Source organism: Apis mellifera, linkage group LG13 (genome assembly GCF_003254395.2).
Source record: "Apis mellifera strain DH4 linkage group LG13, Amel_HAv3.1, whole genome shotgun sequence".
Lineage (NCBI taxonomy): Eukaryota > Metazoa > Arthropoda > Insecta > Hymenoptera > Apidae > Apis > Apis mellifera.
Window position 1 is genome coordinate 721,691 of NC_037650.1, and position 26,380 is coordinate 748,070.

General features: G+C 18.5%; 1 protein-coding gene across 2 annotated transcripts; it reads left to right on the forward strand.

Annotated features, from left to right (window-relative positions):
• The first annotated feature begins 329 nt into the window (after window positions 1-329).
• LOC725523 (stabilizer of axonemal microtubules 1) lies at window positions 330-12,891 on the forward strand. Of its 2 annotated transcripts, XM_006572195.3 has the most exons (11): window positions 334-435; window positions 546-594; window positions 3,558-3,614; window positions 3,698-3,742; window positions 4,521-4,670; window positions 6,768-6,957; window positions 7,814-7,971; window positions 8,743-9,024; window positions 9,717-9,906; window positions 10,740-10,980; window positions 12,797-12,891. In XM_006572195.3, exons 1-11 carry the CDS (start codon window positions 413-415, stop codon window positions 12,825-12,827), a joined length of 1,416 nt encoding a protein of 471 aa, XP_006572258.1. In that variant the 5' UTR covers window positions 334-412; the 3' UTR covers window positions 12,828-12,891. The 2 variants fall into 2 exon arrangements, with proteins under 2 accessions (XP_006572257.1, XP_006572258.1); XM_006572194.3 differs by lacking the exon at window positions 12,797-12,891 and having other exon boundaries at window positions 330-435; window positions 10,740-11,125.
• The last annotated feature ends 13,489 nt before the right edge of the window (window positions 12,892-26,380 follow it).

Here is a 26,380-nt window from a genome sequence, read left to right on the forward strand (position 1 = left end):
AGATATATATGAAGATTAAATTTATTTTTTTAAATAAAACTATATATTTTTTATTCATTTCGTTCCTAATAAAAAATTTTATCTTCATATACAAATATATATAATAATTTATGAAAATACATATTTTTGAATTTTAAAAACATTCTAATATAAAAGACAAGAAAAATATAAACAGAAGAGTACCATTTTGTATTCTCTTTGTCTTTTTTTAGAAATTGACATTTCAATTAAATTTTACAATTATTATTTCGTTGCCTACTATGACATTAACCTTTCATATCGTGACGGTGTAAAATTATTTATTTTTTATTTGATATTAATATTTTTAAACTTTTTGATAAAATGTAAATATATTTTGTTTATTTAGTTCCTTCTATTAATTATTCTGATATTATAAACGATAATTAATATCATGGAAATCTGTGTTCCTGAACTGTAAGTTATTATAATATATTTAATTATAAATTATATATTTAAATTATAAATTCAATTAAAATTTAATTTTTTATACATAACAAAATTTAATATATTAAAACGTATTGCAGATGCAAACCACAACCGCAATCAATTATCGAGGCAACGAAGAAAATTAAGGTAATGTAAAATGTAACTTTAAGACATATTAGGTTAATACATGTGAAAAATTATATAATCAAATAAAACAAAATAATAAAATTTGAATAATTATTCCAAAAATATAAAAATCACCTGTTTCATTAACAAGTGTGGAATTTAAAAATTCTTTGAATATAATTTTTGTAATTTTTTCATTCCAATATATTTTAATTAATAATAAATAATAATTAAAATAATCTTTGAATGTAGAAAAGTGAATATTTGAGGATATTACAATGTAAAAAAAAAAGAATTACAGAATAATATTCAATAGACGAAATTTTTATAAAAATATTGTTATTTTTAATAAAAGTTTCAAGAATTATTATAAGATGAAAGAAATGCTAAGAAATAATTAAAAAAAGTAATAGAAAACAAAAAAAATTGATATACAGAAATATGAGGAAATTTCTATAGAAATATTTTTCAATTCAAAGAACTAAATTTAATAATTAATATTATTCTTATTTTTAATTACTCCAAATATTATTTTTTATATTATATTAAGTTTTTTTTTTTATTTTATTTCATTCATATCTTGTTGCATTCTCTAACTTTTTAATATTGTATTGCTTCCCATTTTTACATATTATATGTGATAAAATTCTCCATAAATTTTTCAGATTAAAGAAATATGAATTCATAATTTGTTTTTTTAATTATTTTGAGTTTTAACTATTGTTTTGCTGAAAATAACATTATTATGGTTTTTTTTCAATAAATCAAATTATAATGTTCTCTAAAATCTAAGATCGATATATTTATCTGCATTCATCTTTGTAAAAATTTTACATATTGATATTTTAAAATTATAATTAAATACTATCCAAATTAAAGTTTCATTGCAGAAATTTCTACTTATGCTTATAACTTTATTTTTATGAATAATAATATTTAAATCCGTTCAAAGCTTTAAAATTAAATTTTTTTTAAAAAATATCATAATTTTTTATTTTCATCTCACATCGTGTAATTTTTAATAAATTTTAATTTTGCATTTCTTTGCTCATGTAAGAAGTAATTTTATTATTTTTTAAATTAATTTCAAATACATTATAAAGAAAATAAAATAAATTTATATACTATATAATTAAATTAATATAATAAAATTTGTTGTTTACATCGTTATATAATTAATTACAAAATATTCTTTATTTCATTATATTATTATTTATTATTTCTTTAAAAATGAAAATGATCGCATTCTTAAGGCATAGATATAATGATTTTTATCATATTTTTCGTGTAATTTTAGAAAATTTTGTACAAAAACAAATTTATTTAATATCTATTATTCATTTTTTTTAATTGAAAATTTGGTATCTTTTAAAATCAAAATTTTTTTTCGCGGCATTTTCATATTCATATTACGTAAATGTTATCAGTTCAGTATCATTACATAAATATTATTTGTATATAATTATAAATATTTTAAAATTTTATATTTTTATATTTTATATTTTATATTTTTATATTTTCATTTAATGTCTCATACGTATATAGAATAAAATAAAATTGAGGAAAATTTATAAATTCGTAAAGAAATTTTGCCTCATAATAATATTTGTTTATAAAATGAGAATATGTGAGTTTTCTTACATTTGCTATTTTACAATTTTCGAAATGTTTTTTTAGATTAATAATATATATTTTTAAAATAAATGAACTTTTTGCAATAAATCATTATGTTCTTATAAAAAGTTTTATTATATTCTAATCTTTGAATTTATTGTATACTTATATTTATGCTATATAAATGCTATATTGTGTAAAGAATTATAATCTTAGAAATGGTAATAAATAATTAATGTACGTGATAAAATAAATAATCATTATGATTTTTCTTTATCACTTGTATTTTGTATTTTCATTATTTGTATTTTTACAATTAAATCTATGCGAATTTAAAATTAAAATTTTTTTTGTTTATTATTCATTTACACACACATATTTCTTTTCTTAATTTTTCATTTCTTGACTATTCAATTTATATGATACGTAGAATGAACATTTTCAAATATCGAATCCATGAATGTGAATATCTACGTATATTGACAATAAAAATATCTACTTTTTCTATTTTTAATATAATTTCTGATATAGCATTGAATATATAACATTGTTTTTGTCTTGTATATGTTCTTAAAATATTTCTAATTAAAGAATTGCAAATTTGTAGGTTGATATAAGAATAATATAAGAATTGTATAAGAATTGTATCTACCATTACAAATATTGAAGTATGTTTTATTATAACATATTGTTTTTTGATTTTAACTATAATCGTAATTTGTTAATTTAATTTTCTGCTTTTACTTTTTCCTATTACTTTAATCTAGTTTTGGAGATTCTTTTATAAATACTAGTTTTAAATTAATAAATAATCAGTTTACAATATTGCATAAAAAATAGTTGAGAATTTTGTGAGAAGAATTTTTATCTTAATGAATAATAGATAATATAAATAAATCATTATCTTCATGATAATTATTTATTTTCAATTAATTTTTTGTTTGTTTAACTTAATCTTTAATTTATTCATTATTTATTAAAATGTTTCATTGATTAAAATCACAGTAGTGATTTTAATTTCATTAGAAACAAATAGCGATTGATTCAAATGAATAATATTATAAAATTAATAATATTAAAAGAATAATAATAGTTATTACGAAAAAATAAGATTTGAAATTATTTCATTATATAAATGAAAATTACTTTTATTATATTATGAAAAGATATTATATAAAACAACAACAAAAGTTTTATATCAAGTTTTAATAAAAATTCTCTTTTTTCTCATATTCTCTTTCTATTTTCTCTTTCTTTTTCTCTTTATATTTATATATATAATTTTTAGAGTTTCTTTTTTAAAAATATTTGTATTATTATAAAAACAATAAATTGTTTAACTTTTAAAATATTAATATTTATTTTTTCAGTTGAATCACGATGAATGCTGCAACTGCTGTTGTTGTGCAAATCAACGTGTATGTTATGTAAGTACTAATACATTATTATTTTTATATTAAAAATTTATATTGTACACAATCATTGTTTTAAAGACTTCATTTATTTACAGAAATATGTGCAGCCAGAAATACCGAAACCTTATACTCCAATTCGTGTAAGTATAGAAGTTAATATAACATTTATATTAATATTTATATTATATTTATATTAATATAGCATTTAATATATTATCAATTAGATGTATTATTATAGTCTTTATTATACATAATGTTTAGATATGGTCGAATATGTCAAGAAGGATTAAAAATAAAAAAAAATGTTCAGAATATTATTTGTAATATAAAAAATTGTTTGATATGAAATACAGTGATGTATTTTTGTCAATGAAAGAATATAAAAGATATCAAAATTAAATTTTAAAATGATTTTTTTTACATAATTCATCATTTAACTTAAATATTTCTTGACTTGCTTTAAGAGTGATTTTATTATTTAAAAAAACTCGTAATGACAAAGATAGTTTTTGAATTTTTTATGAATTTTTCATATTTGCTTTATGAGTTTTCAAAAAATCAAAAATGAGTTTCGTACTGTTAATAAATTTCTTAATATGATAAAATTTTTAACTTATATCAATATTTTGTTATTATTATAATAAACGAAAAATATGTTCTGAATTGTTTAAAAAAAATTCATCTGAATAAATCAAAATTTGTAAAAAATAATTCGAAAATTTGTTTAGAACTACTTAGAACTATTGCTACAAAAGAAAAACAAAGATTTATATATGTTCAAATGAAATTACTATTAAAAATTTGTTTATATTTCATTTTTGATAAAAATAAATGATAATATATTTAAGTTGTGCTATTTTTTTTTCTCAAGAAGTGTAGTCCTTTCATTTCAAATTTCTTTCCTTAATATTATTTCAGCATTTTTGGAAATCAGGTTTACCAATGGATAGTAATACTACATATCGACTTTCATATTGGGAATGTCCAAGCGTTGGTGTGGAACCTATTCGACCACGAGATTGGTTAGTTACTGGAGATGGCGAAATATCCGATAATACAACATACAAAGTAAGATAAAATAAAAATATTTTTGAACTGAGAAATATGTTTAGAGATATGTTTTTAAAATAAGATCTGTTCGCAAATTAAAAAAAAATCATACAAATGTAAATGATTTTTTTTTAGTTGCATATTTATATTCACGCGAATTTCAAATTTCGAATATATTATATATGTCAATTTTTTCATTTTAACATCAAAGAAATTTGTCACATTTGTCATCAAAACCTATGCATTGATGTATATTATTATTTGATTTCTTTAATTATTAAACATGAAACAATGCAAAAATTTGAAAAATTTAAATTTTACATTAACTCTCTATTAAATCATCTGCCATCATTATCAATCGACATAAATATTTGTTTGCCGTTTTATTTTATTATAACCAATTACATTTGGTACATAAACTTCAAAGTTGTTTATTTAATTTCAGTAACACAATTTTTTTCCTAAAAAAATAAATAATTGGATAAACATCACAATTGATAGGATTATTTATTGTAACATTCATTATAAATTAGATAATTATGCAAAAAAAGAATCATATTACCGATTTCGATGCCTTAAAATATATAAAAATCCTATTTTGAGCAACTTTTTCTTATATACATATGTCACATATTATTGCCACTTGATTTTAATTTACGAATTATAAAAATATATCAAATAAAATCGTATCGTATTTTTAATATTTTATAGATTAATTTTAAGATTAATATTTTATAGATTAATTTAAGTTACATTTAAATTAGATTAGATTAAATTTATATTAAATCATCTAATTTAAAATTAATTTAAATTAAACCCTTTATATTATTGATATTCATCTTAATTAAATAATTATTTGATCATATATCGATCAATCTTTTTATAGTCTTTCTATAGTAGTGATAATAAATGAAAATACTATTATGATATGTATTAGAATTTGAATTTTCCATTTGAATTTTCCTTGTACTATTAGCCGAAAATATTTTTTCCATTATATTAAAAAATAGTATTGGACTATCATTATATGTGATTAAATAAAAATTGCTTTAAGAAAATATAGTAGCATTGAATTTTTTTTATGGAATATTAAATCATATTATTATTAGGTCTCTCTATATAAATATCTTAATACAATGATGGAAAAAATTTCTATCATTCATTTCTTATTTTTTAAATTCATTTTTTTATAAATTCAATTGAGATGTAGTTGTAAAATTTAAAATATATCTGAAATTAAATAGAAGGTTTTTTTGAGAATATTTTGGAATTAAATTGTTTAAAATGATGATTTTGACAATTATATTAATATATTTTAAGTAAATTCAAATCGATAAAGTAATCTCTTTTCTACATAGTTATTGATATATTAATATATATAAATATATTAATATTGATATAAATTATCGATATACAATAATAAATACGAATCTAATAATAAGATTAATGACCGATAATAAATAAGTTAAGAAAAAAATACTAATTAATATCTTTTTCTCTTTCTATTGATGATAATTTTGAAACAGATCTTACTTAAAATATGTCTCGCATATAATTATTTAAAATATTAATAAAATATATTATTTAAATAACCATTCATTTTATATTATGATTATTAATAAAATTTAAAATAGGATTTCAGTTTCGTAAGATTTCAGTTGTTCAATAATCGAGAATCGAATGAATAATAGTCATTTCATGTCTGTATATATGACAATATAATACAATATATTTAATATTTTTTTATATCAAAGAATTGATTAAATCACAAAAGCACTAATTGAAATTAATAATTAAACTTAAATCGGATTCGTAGTTGATAATGGATGGATCGTGATCGACAATGAAAATTATATTTTTCGCTATAATATAAATAGATTAATTGATAAATTTTAAAATATATTTTTGATTAATATATTTGATAATTAATTAATTTAATATTGGATGAAATAATAGTTAGGATAGAAATAATAATGAATATAGAATAATAGAATAATAGAAATATTAATGAATATATTAATCGGCCTAACAAATTAATTATTACGAATATTTTTTTAAATTAAACACAAGATTATTTAAAGAAAATGTTATTAATATTTCTAAATTTTGTTTCAGTCTAGTTACTTCAGTCATCCATGTGTAAAACCTGATGCACCTTGTATACCTTGTGAAAAACAATGGCTTGGTAAAGGTCCTATGCAGGATGTTACAACTCAGAAACATGATTTTACATGGAAATCCATTCCACAAATAGAACCTTACAAAGCAGAACATAATTTATTTTGTCCTCCTGCTCCGTTACTCGGTAAGTATATAATAATATACATTTACATATATTAATATGTACATATATTAATATTAATATATACTTATATACAAAATTTGACAAAGGATAATTTAAATCTCTTTTCAAAAAAGAGAGGTTTCAAATTATTTTATTGATTGATCGAATGAACAATGAAGACATGTGTTATCATTAATGTATAAAATTTTGCAAGTTATTCTTGAAATAAAAAGATTCAAACAACATCAATTGCAAAAATAAATAAATTATATTGTGTTTTTTTATTTATTAATACTGATTTTTATTGCAAGAAAGTTTAAGAAAAAAGGAAGAAAAATAATAAATTAATAATTTTAATAAAAAAAATATATCAAATATTTTATTATGAAATATTATGTATTTTGAATATTAAACATTTTAAACATTATTTAACAAATAATATTAGAAGGCAGAGAAGAAAAAAAAGAAGAAAGAAAAAGAGAAAGAGAGAAACTTATTTTAATTTCATTATATTTTTATATATTAAATTATATTTTACTTGTAACAAAAATAAAACAAATTTCTCTAATTATGAATATTAATTTCTTATTTTTTAATATTCTTCTTTCCTTATATCATAATATTTTTGCTAAAAATAGTAATGTCCCTAGATAAAAGAATTTCTAGAAATTTTCGGCATAATATAATGTATCTTACAATTATATTTGAAATTTATAAAAGTTTTTTTAAATCATAAACAAATAATTCTAATTTTAAATTTTTCTTACTATATTTTCGTATTATTTTTTATTATCTTTTTATTATGTTATTTTTTTTATATATATATTATGAATAATTTATATTACAACTTAATTTAAATTTTTATATTTTTTTTTAGACGATACAACATATAAATTAAGTTACTTTGAATCTGATTGTGCCTCCAAAATACCTCCACCATCTTATGCTCCCATAAGAAAATACGTTAAATCTGATATTCCAATGGAAGATTATACGACATATAAACTTAGTTATTGGCCAACTGAAGCGAAGAAAGTAAATATACATTTTAAATTATTAATGTTTTTTAATAATTTTAAAAACAAGCTTCTTATGAAAAAATATTTTTCTATAAACGAATAGTAATAATTTATTAATTTTTTCTTCAGAATTATTGTGAATATCAATAAATATAATTTATTATTTCATAAATTTTAAATAATTTTATTTATAAGATATTCTTTATTTAGATTCTTTATTTATATAAAAATATAATTTTTAAATTTTTGAACAATAATATATATATTGTAGGTATGATATGTAGGTATATAGTGTGAGAAAGAGAGGCTGTTTTTATAAATTTTTAATTAAATTAAAAAATTTGTTGCGTTTTATTTATAGTAAAAATAAAACAGATTTATTTAATTCTAAATATTGCTTTTTTATAGTATTCCTTTTTTATTTTATAATTTCTTTTTAATACTATTACAATATATGAAATTTTTATAAAATAATAATGTTTTTATAACAAATTTCATTCACTGTCTCTTTTTAAACATGTTTTTAAAAATGTCCCATACATGTTATCCTATTATGTATTTTTTAAATTGCTTTGAAATTTGCTTTTATTTCATTTATATTATGATTTTGTTTATAATCTTTCAATCGTATAACTAAATGATTTTTATATTTAATTTTGTGTCATTTTTAGATAAAAATCACTTATATTAATTTTCACATTATTATTAAAGTTATTTTTTCAAATTATTATTAAAATATATTTCTATTATTTTTTATATTTTTAATATTTTAATAATTACTTTTTAGGAAGAACCTTCTTGGGGCAAAAAGGAATATATGCCACCAGTAGAACCACTAGAGGGTTGCACAACTTATAAATTAAGTTATTGGCCACAGACAATAGAAAAACGTTCACCAATAATAATACCGGAAAACGATAATCTTTTAAGTGCTGGTTGTTGCACAGATGATAATACAACTTACCGTCTAAGTTATTTTGGTTGTGGAGGGGATAAACGAAATCCTATAATACAACCTAATAATATTGAATTTTCATCTTGTCCTTTGTCTTATGATACCACTCATCGTGTAAGTAAAATAGATATAAAATAGATATAAAATAGATAATATTAAATTAATAGATATAAAATAGATGTATAAATATTTAATCATAATAATAAATAATATGATATTTTTTATTTATCATGTTCCTCATCTTCGTATGTATTGAAATATTAATCTAATAATTATACTATGTTAATAATTATAAAATGTTTGACACATGATTATATAAACGTTAATTTTAATGTAAAAATGTATAATATAATTTTTTTTTCATCATTCAAAGTAATTATAAAAAATATGATTGTTCTTTAATGCCTCTAGGAATTCTAAGAACATGTATCGCAAAACTTTTTATGCGCAATACTTTAATCCTTTTATCTTTAAAACTACAGTGTAATATTCTCTGATATTTTAAAGCGATTCGAGTTTAAACTTTTTTATTTTTTTCATTATTTATATATAATGTATTAAAAAAAAATGTATTATATACAATAATATATTTAAAAATTAATGTATTTAAGGAAAAAATAATTTCAAATTTATTGATATTGGTTTTCAATTTTTTAAATGTATCTTTTTTGAAAAAAAACTTCGAAAAATTATATTATATTATAAATTTATAAATATAAAAAAGATTAATTTTTATTCAAAACATTTTTTTGCTAGATTATCATAAATGAAAAATCAAGTTATATCCATGTTCTTTTTTTTTTCAGATGAGTTTCTTAGGTAATTGGTGTTTCAAAACAGAACCTCCAATTTTACCTTGTGAGAAACAATGGCTAGGTCGCGGGCCTATACAAGATGTAACTACACAAAGACATGATTATACATGGAAGAATACACCATTAGATCCAGATCTTCGTTATCATGACAATCTTGTTCCTGCAACTTCACCTATTGAAAGTATGTAACATTAATTCATTTCTATCTTGAAAAATAATAATATGTATATTTTTTTGTGTATTAGAAAATTCGTGCAATTAAGTATAGGATCCCTAATTTTTATAATAAAAATCGTTCTTTAAATTCTTATTCGAATTTTATATTTTATAATATATCTATTATATATATAATATTTTTATATATTTTCCTCAAAATATAATAATTAAAAAAATAATTTATTTAAGAAAAATAATTTATTTAAGAAAAATTTCTCTGTTATTATATAAAATATTCGTTATTATATAAAATAGTCATTATATTAAAAATATTCGAACAATTATTTCCTATTAATTAGGACAGTAAAAGTTCTATATTTTTTTCATGATAATGATGTAATCACATATCTTGTTGCTAATTTTTAGCATAAAATTCATATTTTATATTGCACGCTATTTATCAAAATTATTAACCGATTTATTTTTTTCTCGTATCTAAAACATTGATTGCATTAAAAAAGAAATATTTCGAAATAAAAGAAAAAATAATTATTAAATTAGAAAAATGTTAAAAACGATTTTAAAGTCAGTTTATAAAAAAAAAATAAATTAAAAAAATATTTTCAACAGAGTGTATTTGCAGAAAGAGCTTATTTTAAAGAATTCATCATAAATTCTATTATATAAACAATATTTAATAAATAATTTATAATTTATAATTAAATAATTATAAAAATTGTCAATTCATTTTCAGATCATATATTTTATTACCAAAATCACATAAAATCTAATCACATATAATCCATATCAAATTTTTTTTTTTACTTTTTATTAATTCTACTAATATATTTTTTTCAGGTTGTACTACATACAGACTCTCCTATTTCGAAAACGATCTTAAATCATTAATACCTCCTCAAAAATATGCACCTGTACGTTCTTGTCGTCCATCAGATATTCCATTTGAATCAGATACTACTATGCAGTTGAGTTATCAGCCTGTGGAAAGTATAGTTCCAATTGAAAAACCTTGGGCTGAGAAGCCTCCTTATCAACTTCCAGTTATTCCAATGGAAGATAATACTACATATAACACAAGGTTTTTAATTTTATTCAAATTATTTATATCATCTTCTCATCAATTCACATCATCACAAACAAGTCTAAAAAAATTAATTTTATTTGATATATATAAAATGCTTTAGTTGAACATTTTGATATTATCAATATACAATATATAATATATTTTGTGATTTGGAAATTAGAGATTCAAATAATAACATTAGTGATAATGTAATAAATATGAAATTCTGATTAGATTATTAATCATTAAATATTATATTATGTATATACCATATTATACACATTTTATAAACACCATGCATAGAATATATAGAATATTTTTATGATATTTTTTATATCAGGGATGTTAATGTACATATTTTTTAAGAGTCCATTTTACAATGGGTAATCAAATTATAAACATTTCAAATCATACTGAATTTAAAACTTTGATCGAAAAAAAATAGAATTGATTGTATGAATGATGGTTCTTAAAATAATATTTTATTACTATATCAACATTATTAGTTAGATTAAATTTTATAAATAATTATTTTTGGATTATATTATTGTTTATAAAATTTTTATATATAATTTTTATATATTATTAAATTATTTATTATAAAATTATTTATTAATTATTATTTAGATGTTTGTTAAATGATTATTATTTTGATTTAATAATGGAATTGAATTGAATAAATAATAATTGTAATATTTAATGTTTGGAATAATCATCTATAATTATCATTAAATTAAAATCATTAAATAAAAATTGAATTTGTAATTTTATATTTTTAAACTTATAATTGTAACAAAAAATATAAAATATTAATTATATAATTTATTATTAAATATAATAAAGATATATTAATTATATTATTTCAATAATTTTATTTCAACAATTTATTTTAAATTTTAAAATAAGTTTTAAGTCAATTTTCTAATTTTATGCAAATTTATACAAAATGTAAATTGTAAATTTTAAAATAATTATGATATATTGAATAAGAAAAATAAAAATACAAAAAAAATTTCATTTATTTTATACTGATTACAAAAATTTTCTGGTTACCATTTTAAAATATCCAAAATAATTTGATTATCCACTGTAATTTCTAATCTTAATAATCTTTTTATTATTATTGAAATTATAAAAATTATAAATTAATTATAAAAATTTTATGTAATTATATAAAACATGTAGTGCTCATATAAAATAATTATTAGAATATATTAATTAGAAAAGGCAATATTTAAGGCACCTATTTTATTCAAATTAATATTTAATCTTTATTTGGATTATATTGAATTCATTTTTATTTGAATTTTACTTTAATAGAATTAATAATAATTAAGTATAAATATAATAATAATATTAATTATTTTAACCATAATCTTTTCTAGAACTTCATTTATGATCTATTATATAACTAGCAATTAAATATATAAAGATATAATTAGTCATTTTAATAAAACTTTAAACTATTAGATAGTATTTTTCAATATGAAATATTTATAAAAATTAATTTTATTAATTTGGAACAATATATATAAATAATATATATAAAATATTTTAGTTAATTAATATACTTTAACTATATAGTTCTGAATTTGTAAAATGAATTCATAAAATGAATTACATTAATTATTAATGTTACAATTATATAAAATTCAATGAGATTATACTTAAATTAAATAACAAAATATGATATCTTCTATAAGATAAATAATATAAAAATAATATTTTTAATATTGTGTTGATATAAAATATAGAAAATTTTGATTAACAATTATAAAATTATTATTTATATCAATTTTTAATTAATTAGTTTAATAACTGTTTTTTTCAGTTATATGTTGCCTGGTACATTGTGTCCATAGTTATGAAGTATTTGTAAAGTAAGTCAAAAATTCAGAAGTTAAATAAAAAATTTATATAAATATATATATATATTAATATTTTTCTTTCTTTATTAAATGTAAAAAAAAATATAAAGTATTTTAAGTATAATATAAAATCTATTCAATTAAGAGTATAACACATTAATAAAATGCTATTTATGTTGTTTAACAAATTGAAATATTTCGTTACATTTGCTATATTCACAAGATAATTCATATATAGGTTTTTTGTTATTCTTTAATTTTTGGAAAAGTCGAATTTTTGTAAAAATACTTTATTTATAATAAAAATTAAATATTATCAAAAAACTAAGAATTTTCATTCAAAAATAATCTTACTATTAGAAAATTATTATTAAAGTTAATAATAAAAAATTATGATTAATAATCTTAATTAATAGATGTTAATAGAATCGAATTATGCAGAATAATATATTTGAAGGACATATTTGGAATGTCAATTGAGAGAAACAAAAATAAAAATTAATATGTAAAAATTTTGATTAAAAATTAATTTATAAACAGAGTAGTCTATATTTCAAATAATGAATTATTTCAAATGTTTTATTATTATTATTATTTTTTTAAATAACATGAAAAGTAATTTTATTTTAAATTACATTATTCAAATAAATTTTTGCAGAATATTTGACTAAAATAACAAATAATTTAACACAAAATAAAAAAGAAATAATCTAAAAAAAATTTTTATATTTAAATAAACTAACACATGATTATTTAATATATAACATGTAGCCAGATAAAATAATGTTATGTTTAACTTTTTCAAATAATTTATTTAAATAATATCCAAATTTGATTATAAACAATTTAAATTTATATTAGATGAAGCAAGATAGAGCAAAATGATATTGTAACAGAGATACAGCTTTATCTTTGTCTACAAATTTCTATTTGCTTGTAACTGAATAAATAAGTCTCAATCTATATTTTTGTATATCAATTTTGTATTTATTTAACTTTTGATTTTGACTTTTCAAAAATGTTCAACGAATATATTAATCTAACATTGAGTAATCATTGAAGTTTAATCATAAAAGAGTTTATGTATATATTTTGAAAATATATTATGCAAATATATACAAGATATATTATGCAAAATACATATATACTATATATGGAGAGTTATTAAAAAAATATTTTCTGCATTTATGACATATTTGTATACACTTTCCACTATAATTAATTAACAATATCGATACTTGTTCGATAATAAGCTTTCACATTATCAAGAAGCAATACGAGAAATTAATAACACTCATATTATGAAAAAATATTCTTTTTCATGATAACATATGACCATACTCATTTTTTATAACAAAAAAATTATTTAGTTTTTAGTTTTGATGGAACACTTTTCATCTATTTAAATTTTTTAGTACAAAAAAGGATGAATTTTTTATTATTAGAAAAATAATAAAATAATGAACAAATTGAACAAATATATCACTGATTAGATAAACTTCATAAAAAATTGGTACTATTTAATTTTTTTTAAAAGATAAACGGATTTATTACATAACTTAATATAAGTATAAACAGAATAGTATATTGAATAATAACAAAAAGTAACAACGCATGAGCAATAAGAGTATTGAAAACATTAAATATGTTACACGTAAATATGTTACACGTAATATATAATAATTAAATACACATAATATATATAGAAACAAAAATAAAAATATTGATTAAAGTCATAAATATTAGATATTATTGTATGCAGAATATGAAATATAGCATTAATGTAAATATAGAATGAATAGATTACAGAAATATAAAAAATATATTTTGATCATACACTAGAAATAAAAATAAAATAATAAAAATAATGAAATACAGTGATGCCAATCTGTATAGTTATAAATGTTTCACTAGAGATATTTATAATCTAGAAACATTGAAAAGAAAATTTTAAATTCAAAAGTTAGAATTAATACTAACAATGAATGTGCAATTTCCGATATAACGATAAAATAATTTTTATCACAATAAAATGAGTTCTGTCTTCCTTATTAATATGATTAGTAACTTGGAAAGTTATACAAGAATATGAAGAATTATTGCGATTGGAAATATAATCAAATCAAATCGTGATTCAGAAATGTTAAATTCACATGTTTAGTAATAATATTTATAAAATATTTCATAAATAAAATAATAAATGTGACGATCTCAACATGTGAAAGAAATAATTAAGTAAAATATATAAAATACATGCATATTATTATTAAAATATTAATTGTATAACGTTAAATGCAAAATTAAAGTTGTTATAAGACATGGGAATGAGGTTAGTATATATAATGCGATATATAAATTTTATAAATCTTTTTATTTATTATATTATAAATATTAGTTAATAAAAAAATCATTAATAATGAAATTTACAATTACATACAATTATATTCTCAAATGTAAATTTTTATTAAAATATGTATTTTATATTTATAAATAAACTATATATATATATATATATATATATATATACATACATACATATATCTATTTTAAAATATTTCATTGCAAATAAGATAAATTAAAGTATACATAAGATAAAATATATTGTGGTAAATAATAAAATTATATAATATGATTAATTTTTAAATTTATATTTTTAAAATTCTTTTCAAAAATAGATAATTTATTAGATAGTATTCATAAAGCAATATTTTTTTTATAAAGTATATCTATGTTATATTCATGTAAAAATCATTTTGTGATAAAAAGTTATAAATTATTATCAATTCATTTAAAATTTTTTATTCTAATTTAATTGATTCTTATTAACTATATGATTAAATATTAATATTATTTTGTTTCATTATTTTGTTATTAATTATTTCATCATTGATATATTAATGAGCAATAAAATGATTTAAAAACTTTGATTAATTGATACAAATAAAAATTAATTGAATTAATTAATTGAATAATCGATTTATATAATTAAAAATGTTAATATGGAATATATTAATTAGTATATTTAAATAAATATTAATAAGTATTTCTTTTTAAATATTGAATATAATAATTGAATGAGATAATGAATTGCAAAGTTAAACTTTTTAAGGTTAAAATATTAATTCATTAAATCATCAGAAAGATTGAGTGAAAATAATTTCAAAAATTTCACATATATATTATAATATAGTTTGAATGCTAACTTTTAAGGTTTAATAATGCAAAAATTAACTATTGTAATATTTAGTATTTAGTTTTCTGTAATATTGAGTACAAAATGTAGACTATAATATAATTATATAATTTTGATAATATGATAATATTATGATTTTTTAATAATATTAATTAGATTCTTATATAACGATAATATTTCTTATGTAAGAAAAAATAAAATAATTTAAATAATTTTCATATTAAAGAAAATTTTTCAGGTAAAAGATATAAAGTTTTCAGTTTAAGTTTTGTATAAACTCTATATATTTATTTTTTATCTTATTTTTTTGTAAATTATTTATTTTTAATTATTCATCAAAGAGATTTTTTAATATTGTTAAATATTATAAAATAATTCAATATTGTTAATATTAACAAAAATAAATTAATCTATAATCATTTACATATTTTTTCAATTTTTTTAGTATTCATAATATTAATATTTACTTTTTTGCTTAATGTTTATTTAATATTTTATGTTTATTAATATTGTTTTTTTTATAATGCATTTAAATTTGAATGTTCAATTTTTAAATGTAATTAAAAAATCATGCTGATAATTTAAAAAAATGGATAAATTTTAAAATTGTATAAAAAGATGATATTTTAACGATATAAAAAATTGATTTTTCAACAATTATTTTAAAGAATAAAATTAAAATTTAAATATTATTTTGTAATTTTTAAAACTTAAGATTTTAGATTAATGAAATAACATCCATTATCATGTTGAATAAAATGAGAAGATCATATCCAATTAGAAAAATTCAGAATTTCAAGAATGTACTTATTTTTCCTGTTTATATCTGATTTGTAAAGATTTTGTTTACACTGCATTGGATTATGAATAATAATTAATTTTGTTATTTTATATCTATTATCACTCGTCTATTGTCAAATTTTTAATTCTGGGCAAAAAAAAAAGACAAGATTATGATATATTGTTAAAATTAATATTGAAAGCTTAAATTAGCTTAAGTTAAATAAAATTAATTATTAAAATAAAATTAAATATTATACTATTTTAAATTGTGAGAATAAATAAGAAGAAGATTACAATGAAAGTAATGATGAAGATGTGACATTTTTTAAACATTTATAGCATTTGTAAAAGAACTGAAAAATAACTAGAATTTAATTTAATTCAACTCAATATATTAAAAAATTTATGTAATTTAGCAACAAGAGAGAAGATATGGAAGATATAGTATAAATAATTGAACTAAAATATTTTATTTAATTTATAATTTATAATTTATAATTGTTATTATATATTTTTTTAAATATATAATATAATTATGAAAAGATGAATGTTTTATTAAAATCTAAAAATTTTTTTGATAAACAATCTCTTTATTTCACATATTAGAGATTCTACTAGAGATTCTGTATTGGAAATTCAGAATAAAATTGTTATTATTATTTAATTTTATATATTAATTTTTTCTATATAAGTTTTTAATATTTATTCTTAATATTTTTGATACATTGAAGGATATTGAACTTATTATATTGTTTAATTTCGTAATACAATACTAATTCGAATTTCGAATTAGCATTGTATTTTCCGAATTACTAATATTATGACTATAACATTTAAAATGAAATATAAAATGTGACCAAAAATTATATAGCGAGTATGAGGTAATTTTTGAAAAAATAAAAAATATATATATAAAATTTTTTCTTATTCAAAACTTAATTTTCGAAAAATTCAAGTTTTAAAAAGAATGATTCAAAAATAAAGGATTTTTTTGCTTTTTTTTTTAATTTTAAATTTTAAAACTGAATTTTATGCCAAATAATATTTTATAATGAGATATCAATTAAAATTTCTCTCTTCAATATATTTTTATAACAAAGATGCGCTAAGATGGTCATAAATAATATTTATCTGCAAATTACTAATGCAAGAAAATACAAAAAAAAATTTTCTACGATATTTTATTTATTAGCTCAAACTTGTTTGTAGAACTGTAATAAAAATATTATAAAGTAATAAAAATAATTTATTACAAAATTAGATAAAAAATTCAAATGCAAATTATGCTAATATATAAATTTAGTTACGAATTCATAAAGTCATTCATAATATAAATAGTTCAAAGTTAACAAAAATCTAGATTCTTATAATTAATTCAAGATTCAAGTTTATTCCTTATTATTAATATTCCGACTATTCAACTTAGTTTTTATTAGTTCAAAAATTAGAAAAGTTTATTTAGCTATAAGGTATAAAGAAGTTTTTATGATTAGTGCAAAATTTAAAAAGTTCTTAGCGACTCGAAGTTTAAAAAAAGATTTTTTTTAATTTTATAAAAATTTATATTTTTTTATTTTCACGTTCATTTAGGAGGATTATGGAAATATAAGTGGGCAATACTGTGAATCAATCTTCAAATTCTAATTTAAGGAAAATTTTTAAAATTATAAAATCATCACACAAAGTCTATTGTTTCCAAAAAAACTAAATAATGAATTGTCATAAATTTTCTTAAGTATATAATGATGATTAGTAAATTGGCGTAAAAAATGTCATCTCAAATTCTAAAATCACATTCATATTCTAATCATATCGAAATGTTTCTAAGTTTGAATAAGAAATATATAATTTCAAAAAATCTTTAAATAATTATCTTAAAACAGTACTCGTATATCATCTCATATTTTTTGTTAAGTGTCTTATATACTTATGCAATGTCAATAATGTAATTGTTTGAAATAATATCTTTTATTGCAAATTCTGACCGTCTATTATTGATAATGTTCTCGTACATGCATTTTGTTTCTTTTTAAAAATATTTTATTAATACTTTGTATAATTGTTTTAATACTAGAAATCTAGAAGTTATATCTTGGAATTCCAAAAAATTGTGTAGGATTAATATACATTGAATATATTGAAAAATTAATCGCTATTAAATAAAATTAGATTTTTTATTTTTATAATTTTCCAGTAAAATTGGCAATTTTTCTTATATATTATATAAAAGTATAAAAAAATATTAGAAAGATGATAATAAGATGTCTCATAAATTCATCGCTCTATATATACTCTCTTGATTTATTTTTTTTTTTTAGTAAATTTGCATGCAGCAACATGTAACACTTAGAAAATTTTTATTCATGAAAAGTGTCATTATGTCCGCCATTGGATTTCTGATGAGATTATGAATAAATTTCATTTATAAATTATATCTATTTCATTGTTTCAATCTCGTATGTATATAAGTTTTAATATATAGAATTCACGTTGTGATATATAAAATAAATTAAATAAAATTTTTGAATATAGAGATAGATATGTAGATTTTCTAGAAAATTAATTCAAGATAAGACGATATTTATAAATTATATATTGTTTATAAAGATATAGTATATATAGTAAAAAGTATATATATATATATAATATATACTAAAAATATATAGTATATATAAATACAAATATATACTATATATATAATATATATAAATATATACTAAAAATAAAGTATAATTAAAGTATAGTTAAAAAACATTCTTTAATATTTTGCATAGAGAAGGAAACAAAAATATCTCAAGTCAGAATAATCATAATTGCGTTTATAAAAAAATTAATTCGATAGATCAGTTTCTCATTAATCTAAATTCAGCAATACAGAATAAATTAGCACTGTGTTTGCATCTTTCATCTAACGTCATTTATATCTAAAAGCATATGATAAATCATTATATTTAATAAATCATGTTTAATAACTATATAATCGTGTGTTTAATAATAATATATATATATATAAATAATGAATTAACCATTTCATTCATATATAAATATTACGTCTATAAATAATTTATAAATTAATAATCATTATGTTTATAAATTAATAATCAATCAGAATCAATTTTTTTATCACAATAGTGAATGCATTTTTATCTATTCAAACAGCAACAAGTGCAACATTCAAAGCTATAATGAACTATCACTTAATCTTAATAAAGAATTTAATATTCCTTTTTAAAATTCTCGATAAAAATGTGATCTTGTTATATGTTTTCAATCAATTTATTTATATAAAGTTACTCTTACGTATATAGAAATTTATAAATGTTTAGAAATATATATATTAATAACTATGTATATTAAGAATGCCACACATGATTTAAAAAGCGGTATTTTACTTATTAATAAAAATTTATAATTAAATATATATTTTTCTATTTTATAATTTATCTTAATTTTTTATATAATGTTTTCTAGTTATTATTAATGATTATTTATTTGTAGCATGCAAAGATGAGAAGTAGATGCGACAGATAGAAAAAAATAAAAGGAAAAATTTTATAACAATTTGGAATGTCAAAAAAAAGAAAATACACAGGAAATATTTGCAAAGATATTCAAAAAAGAATGTCAAGATCGAGATACTTATTTTGAAGAAAAAGAAATTATTTATCAATATTAAACAAATAGAAAAAAGATTAAAATTGTTAATTACTCAAATAAAATTATATTTATTTGAAATTGAATTACATGATAGAATATTTAGAAAGAAGTTATATATTAGGTCTACCGGAAAGTTTTGTCCGAATCTATGATATCATTTTCGCCACATAAGCACATGTTTATTTATTGCATGTTCGGTTCTATATTTTTATCGCTTAATGTATACATACTGACGTAGCAAATAAACTATAATAAAGTTGATTCACATTAGTCTTAAATGTGAAACGATAGTATACCCATGGCGACTGATAAAGTTCATTTACGCCACTGTATTTTATACGAATTTCAACAAGGAAGAAATGCTACAGAAGCATGTAGAAATTTATTGAAAGTGTTTGGTACAGTTTCTGATAGGACATGCAGAAGATGATACGAAAAATTTGATACAGGTGATTTCGATCTTTCTGATAAGCCACGTTCTGGGCGATCATCTTTGATCGATGACGATGTTGTTAAGGCAATGTTGGAGCAAGATCCTTTTCTGACAACATCGGAGATCGCAGAAAGGCTTAATTCAACTTAACAAACCATATTTCTGACCATATTCGGAAGATAGGATTGGTGTGAAAGTATTCAAGATGGGTGCCATATGAATTAAGTCAGAAAAATTTGGATGATCGAGTTGTCATATCTCTGCATATCTCTGCTTGCTCGGAACAAAATCGAGCTCTTTTTGAACCGGATGATAACTGGGGATGAAAAATGGATTACATACAACAACATTGTAAGGAAAAGGGCATATTGTGAACCCGGAAAACTTAGCCCTTTCACCTCTAAACCAAATTTGACTCTGAATAAAAGAATGTTGTGTATATGACATTCGAGGACATTCGAGGACCAATACATTATGAACTTTTAAAACCGAACGAAAAGCTCAATTCGGAGAAGTATTGTCAGCAACTGGATAATTTAAAGACAGCGGTTCAAAAAAAGAGGCCGACAATGTTCAATAGGAAGGATATCATACTGCACCACGATAACACCAGACTACACGCTGCTTTAGGGACTCGTCAAAAAATTGCAGAAATAGGCTGGGAAATTCTGTCGCACCCACCATATTCCCCGGACATAGCACCTTCTGATTATCACTTGTTTTTATCCTTGCAAAATTTTTTGACGGGCAAAAAATTTAAAAATGAAGAAGATGTCAAATAAGCACTGGTTCAATTTTTCGCATCAAAAGATGAAACATTTTCCAAAAATGGGATATACAAATTGCCCTCACGCTGGCAACAGATCATTAATAATAATGGCAATTATATTATTCAATAACGTTAATTGACGGTAAGAAAAAATTTGTATTTTGTTTTATTCCAAAAACGGACAGAACTTTCCGGTAGACCTAATATTTCAAAAAGAAATTTGAAAAGAAAAATAAAAGTTAAAGAATTAACAATTATTGACATTGATAGGAAGATATATAAAAAAATTTAAAAAAAATTTATTTCCAATTAATTGAGAAATTCAAAGACAATAATATACGTTTCAACATAATAAAAATATTACATAATAATAATTTAAAACATATTTCAAAAGTCGTTAAAAAATTTATTAATATATTATAATAATATATCAGTTTTTTTTATCATCCCAACTTAAATCCAATTGAGCACTTGGAATTTGATAGAAAAATAAAAAGCGAACGATATATAAAATTGAAATTGATAGCGAAAAAAGACATGGAATGAAATTCTACTAGAAACAGATTTTAATATTAAAAAAAATTAATATTAAATATATTAGATTGTTTATAAGAAAAGATATCAAATTTTTTATTAAATATTTCGGTTATTACTATGATTAAAAATTAATGTGATAAAATTACAATTTCATTTATAAATATATGTAATGCAATTTAATTTCTGATAAATATTAATTATAAAATGTTCATTAATTTTATTATTAATTCAATATAGAATTGAATGAAACTCTTTATTACATATGAAAATATATTTTTATAAATATTTTGCCCTTTGCTTGTTATAATTGTATTTTTTTATCAATATTTTATTAAAAAATCGATCGATGTGATTGTAATTATTTTAATTACGCATTATGCGACATCAAAATACAGATTTATGTTATGTTATACGAGTCTGATATATATAATAATTAATATTTATTAATATTAATTCATATTAACAAGTGAATCAAACAATAAATTGTTAATAATATTTTAAACTTTAAATTGATTTATATAAAAATGATTAACAATGATCATTATAAAATATTTTTTTATACGACAACTTACACAATTGTTAATAAGTGCTTGTTAAATTTCAAGTACAATGTTTTTGCAATTTCGAATTTTATACGAATTTTTAGAAATATTCGAATTATTTTAACATATATCATTGTCATAACTTTCTTAACCATTTGAATAATTATTTAGAAGAAGAAAATTATTTAATTTTGAATCTTATTTAATATTAATATCAATTTTTAAACATTAAATATTTGTTAATGTTATATATATATAATATATATATATATATATATAATTATATATATATAAAAATATTTTCATTTTATTTTGAATCAGTTTTCTAACAAATTTGCAAAACTAATCATCTTTTGTATTAAAGACTTAAATTTTAAATTCTATATATCAAAGTATGAATTCTATATATTAAAATTTAATTACATGTATATTATAATTATATTATAATTATTATTATATTTTTTATGGTTATATAAATATAAATAGTTATTAAATTATATATATATTTGACATTATAACATATATATATATTTTCATAATTATTTTAAACATTTTATAATGTCAATATTTTCAAATATTTTCAGTAATTGTATAAAAATTTAATAACATTTATTTTTATTTTATTTTTATTTTTATTTAAATTAATATTATTTAAAAAAAATGAAGATCTTTTCCACGTAGTGCAATGAAAATAATTTAACAAAAAGATAATTGTCGTTTTTTTTTACTTTTAATAAAATAGAAGAAATTGATGTCTGAAATTTATAAAAAATACGCATTATGCGTTTAGTTGAAGAAAATTATATTGCAGTAATTTATTTAAAAAATGAAAAAGTTTTTATTGAATACATATTAATAACATATTTATAATAAAAATAACAAATATGGTTAAAAGAATATTTTATTATTGAAAAATATACAAATATGTCTGTTTTGAATCTTCTATATATATGCATAAGATTGTGTATTATATGAAGACAAGTCATCCAGATCACAAAGATAGAAAATATTGACATTTTTAAAAAAATGAAATGAATTCTATCATCAGTGAAATCATAAAAATCCATATATTGTCCGTAAAATAATGTTTTAAATCAATTCAAATGTAATATAGACAGAGATATGTAACAATAAGATATTTAAACATCATTTTTTACCAAAAAAATTAACTATTCAGTTTCTTTTGTACTTTCTACAAAATGAATTGCAGCCACAATTGATAGGAGAAAATAATCAAAATTTAAAAAACCAATTAAATATTAATTAATAACTTATTTAATTATACACTATTAGTACAGCAATAATTAAATAATTATGCTTAATGATGGATAGCATCATTTTTTTGGTTTCTACGATTAAATATATTGTGAGGAACTGTAAAAGAGAAAATGTATCAAATGCAAAGTACACATGTTAGAAGTTAAGAAAAAAAATTTATCACATATTTATTGAAATTGAAGAAAAAATTGATAAAGAAAAATAAATACGAAGTTAGTGGATTATATTTTTCGATATCAATTCATAATAATTTTTAAATCTACTCCTACTAATTGTATCAATTATCGATTATCATTTCATATTTTTATTTATAATTTTTTAACAAAGAATTTGAACAAAGCAAAGCATTTGTATTTATATAATATTATTTTTACTTATAAAAATATGCTAATTTATGAAAGTTTCATAAAAAAAAATCTTTACATATTTAGTACAAATTAGTGAGACAAAAAGCAAATAAAGAAAAATTATATAGGTAATATAATATAATAAATAAAATATAATAATAATATAATAAAGAAAACATTATTTTTTAGCATGAAATTATAACGAATGAATAAAACGAAGAGAGGAGATTCAAATGATGAAAATATAGTTCATGTTTTTCAAAATATAAAAATATTAATTGAAATAACAAATATAAATATTTTTATAAATATTTCTTTTGTAATTTAAAAATAATTTTAATTACTATAATTTAATATTAGTAATTAATTTGAAAAAATTTAAGACATTTTGTTTTGAAACAAATCACATATTTAAGGAAAAATATCCATGGTATCCGATGCTATCAACAATCCATAAAATCTTGTACTTTATATGGTACAAATTTTTTAAAATTACATTTTGTATTCTGGATATTTATTAGAAGAATGTGGCTGAATCAAAAAAATAAATGTTACAATGATAATTTCATAAAAAGTAAAAAAAAAAAAAAAATGTAAAAAGTAGGACAAATAATTTGGATATATTTAACAAGACTTGAAAACTTTGAATATTTATTCAATTATCAATTCGAAAGTAATAATGCATAAATAAAAACTTAAATAATCATTAATTATTATTATTCTATTATTTATCTATTGAAAGAAACATTAATATTATAATTACATATTTAAGTTATTTTTTGAGAATAAATTAATGATAATGAAAAAGATGAGAAAATATTGTCAATATTTAGGCAATTAAATAGTTTATGATGAATTTTAATAACCAGATTTTAATAATTTTTTTAATAATTTTTGCATATGCAAAATGACATTATAATAACAAATCTTGTTATTATCTTGAATTGTTATTATAATTATAATTGAGCTGATTCACAATCAGTATCTATATTATAAGAATCTCTATTTTAAAGAAATAGATTATATGTAATTATTACTTCTTTCTTTTTTTAAAACTTTATTTTAAACTAAGGAGGATCAATTTGATTTTCATATTTCACGATTAAGGATTTCAATTAATTGTTTATTTTAAAGTTGGAACGTTAATAAAGTTATACAAATTAAATAAAGAGCTTAAATTAAATTAGTTTATTAAAGCTAATCGAATATATTTATTGCTAGTTTTTTTTTTTAGAAATTTTAGTTTAGAAATATTTTTTAAGAATGAAAAAGATTAAAAGTTGATTTAGATTGGCAATATATCATCATAAAATCAAAAAGTCGTGATAGTATAGATTTTGATTGTCATTGATAAGCTGTCTATCTATCTAATTTTAGTTTTAATATATAACTCCATTTTAAAGCACATGACATTGCGAACATATTGGAACAGAATGATTCAAGATTCATTCAATGAAATAGCCATGAATAATTATCTTTCAAACTCCACTTTTAATTTTTAACAATTTTAGAAAAATTGCAAAAGAATTCAAACAAGAATTAGAGAAGAAATTGTCAGAATATTTTTTTCATTTAGATATTAGTAGAACATTCGAATATTTCTTATCTTTGTCTAGATCATTTATCATTGAAACATTTCTTGGCATTTTTCTTTTTCTAATGTAATAAATCTAATTTAGTTTCTATTAATCGTATTAATCATATTAATTAACATATTGAAATACAATCAATCCCCTTGAGATTAATGGAGAATAAAAGATTTGACTTCTATCTAAAAAGAGACTAGAATAGATTTATCTTTTTAGTATCGAATTGGTCAATTTTCATTGGTTTTCTATTAAATGTAAAGGAGTAGTATATGATCCATATTGTCATCTTTTTGAATGTTTCAGTACAGATGATTGCTTTTAAATAAAACTCTTCTTGTAATTATTCTTAGTGACGATTTCAATTTTCGATGTTTTTTTACAATAATAATTAATAATAACGAATTCGAATCTAGAAAGTA

What these genes read in the sequence shown, in the direction of transcription:
- LOC725523 (XM_006572194.3), top strand. Translation starts at nt 413, where the DNA reads ATGGAAATCTGTGTTCCTGAACT. An exon ending in AACCTTATACTCCAATTCGT is followed by an intron (nt 3,743 to 4,520) that starts GTAAGTATAGAA and finishes ATATTATTTCAG; the next exon opens with CATTTTTGGAAATCAGGTTT. An exon ending in GGCCAACTGAAGCGAAGAAA is followed by an intron (nt 7,972 to 8,742) that starts GTAAATATACAT and finishes ATTACTTTTTAG; the next exon opens with GAAGAACCTTCTTGGGGCAA.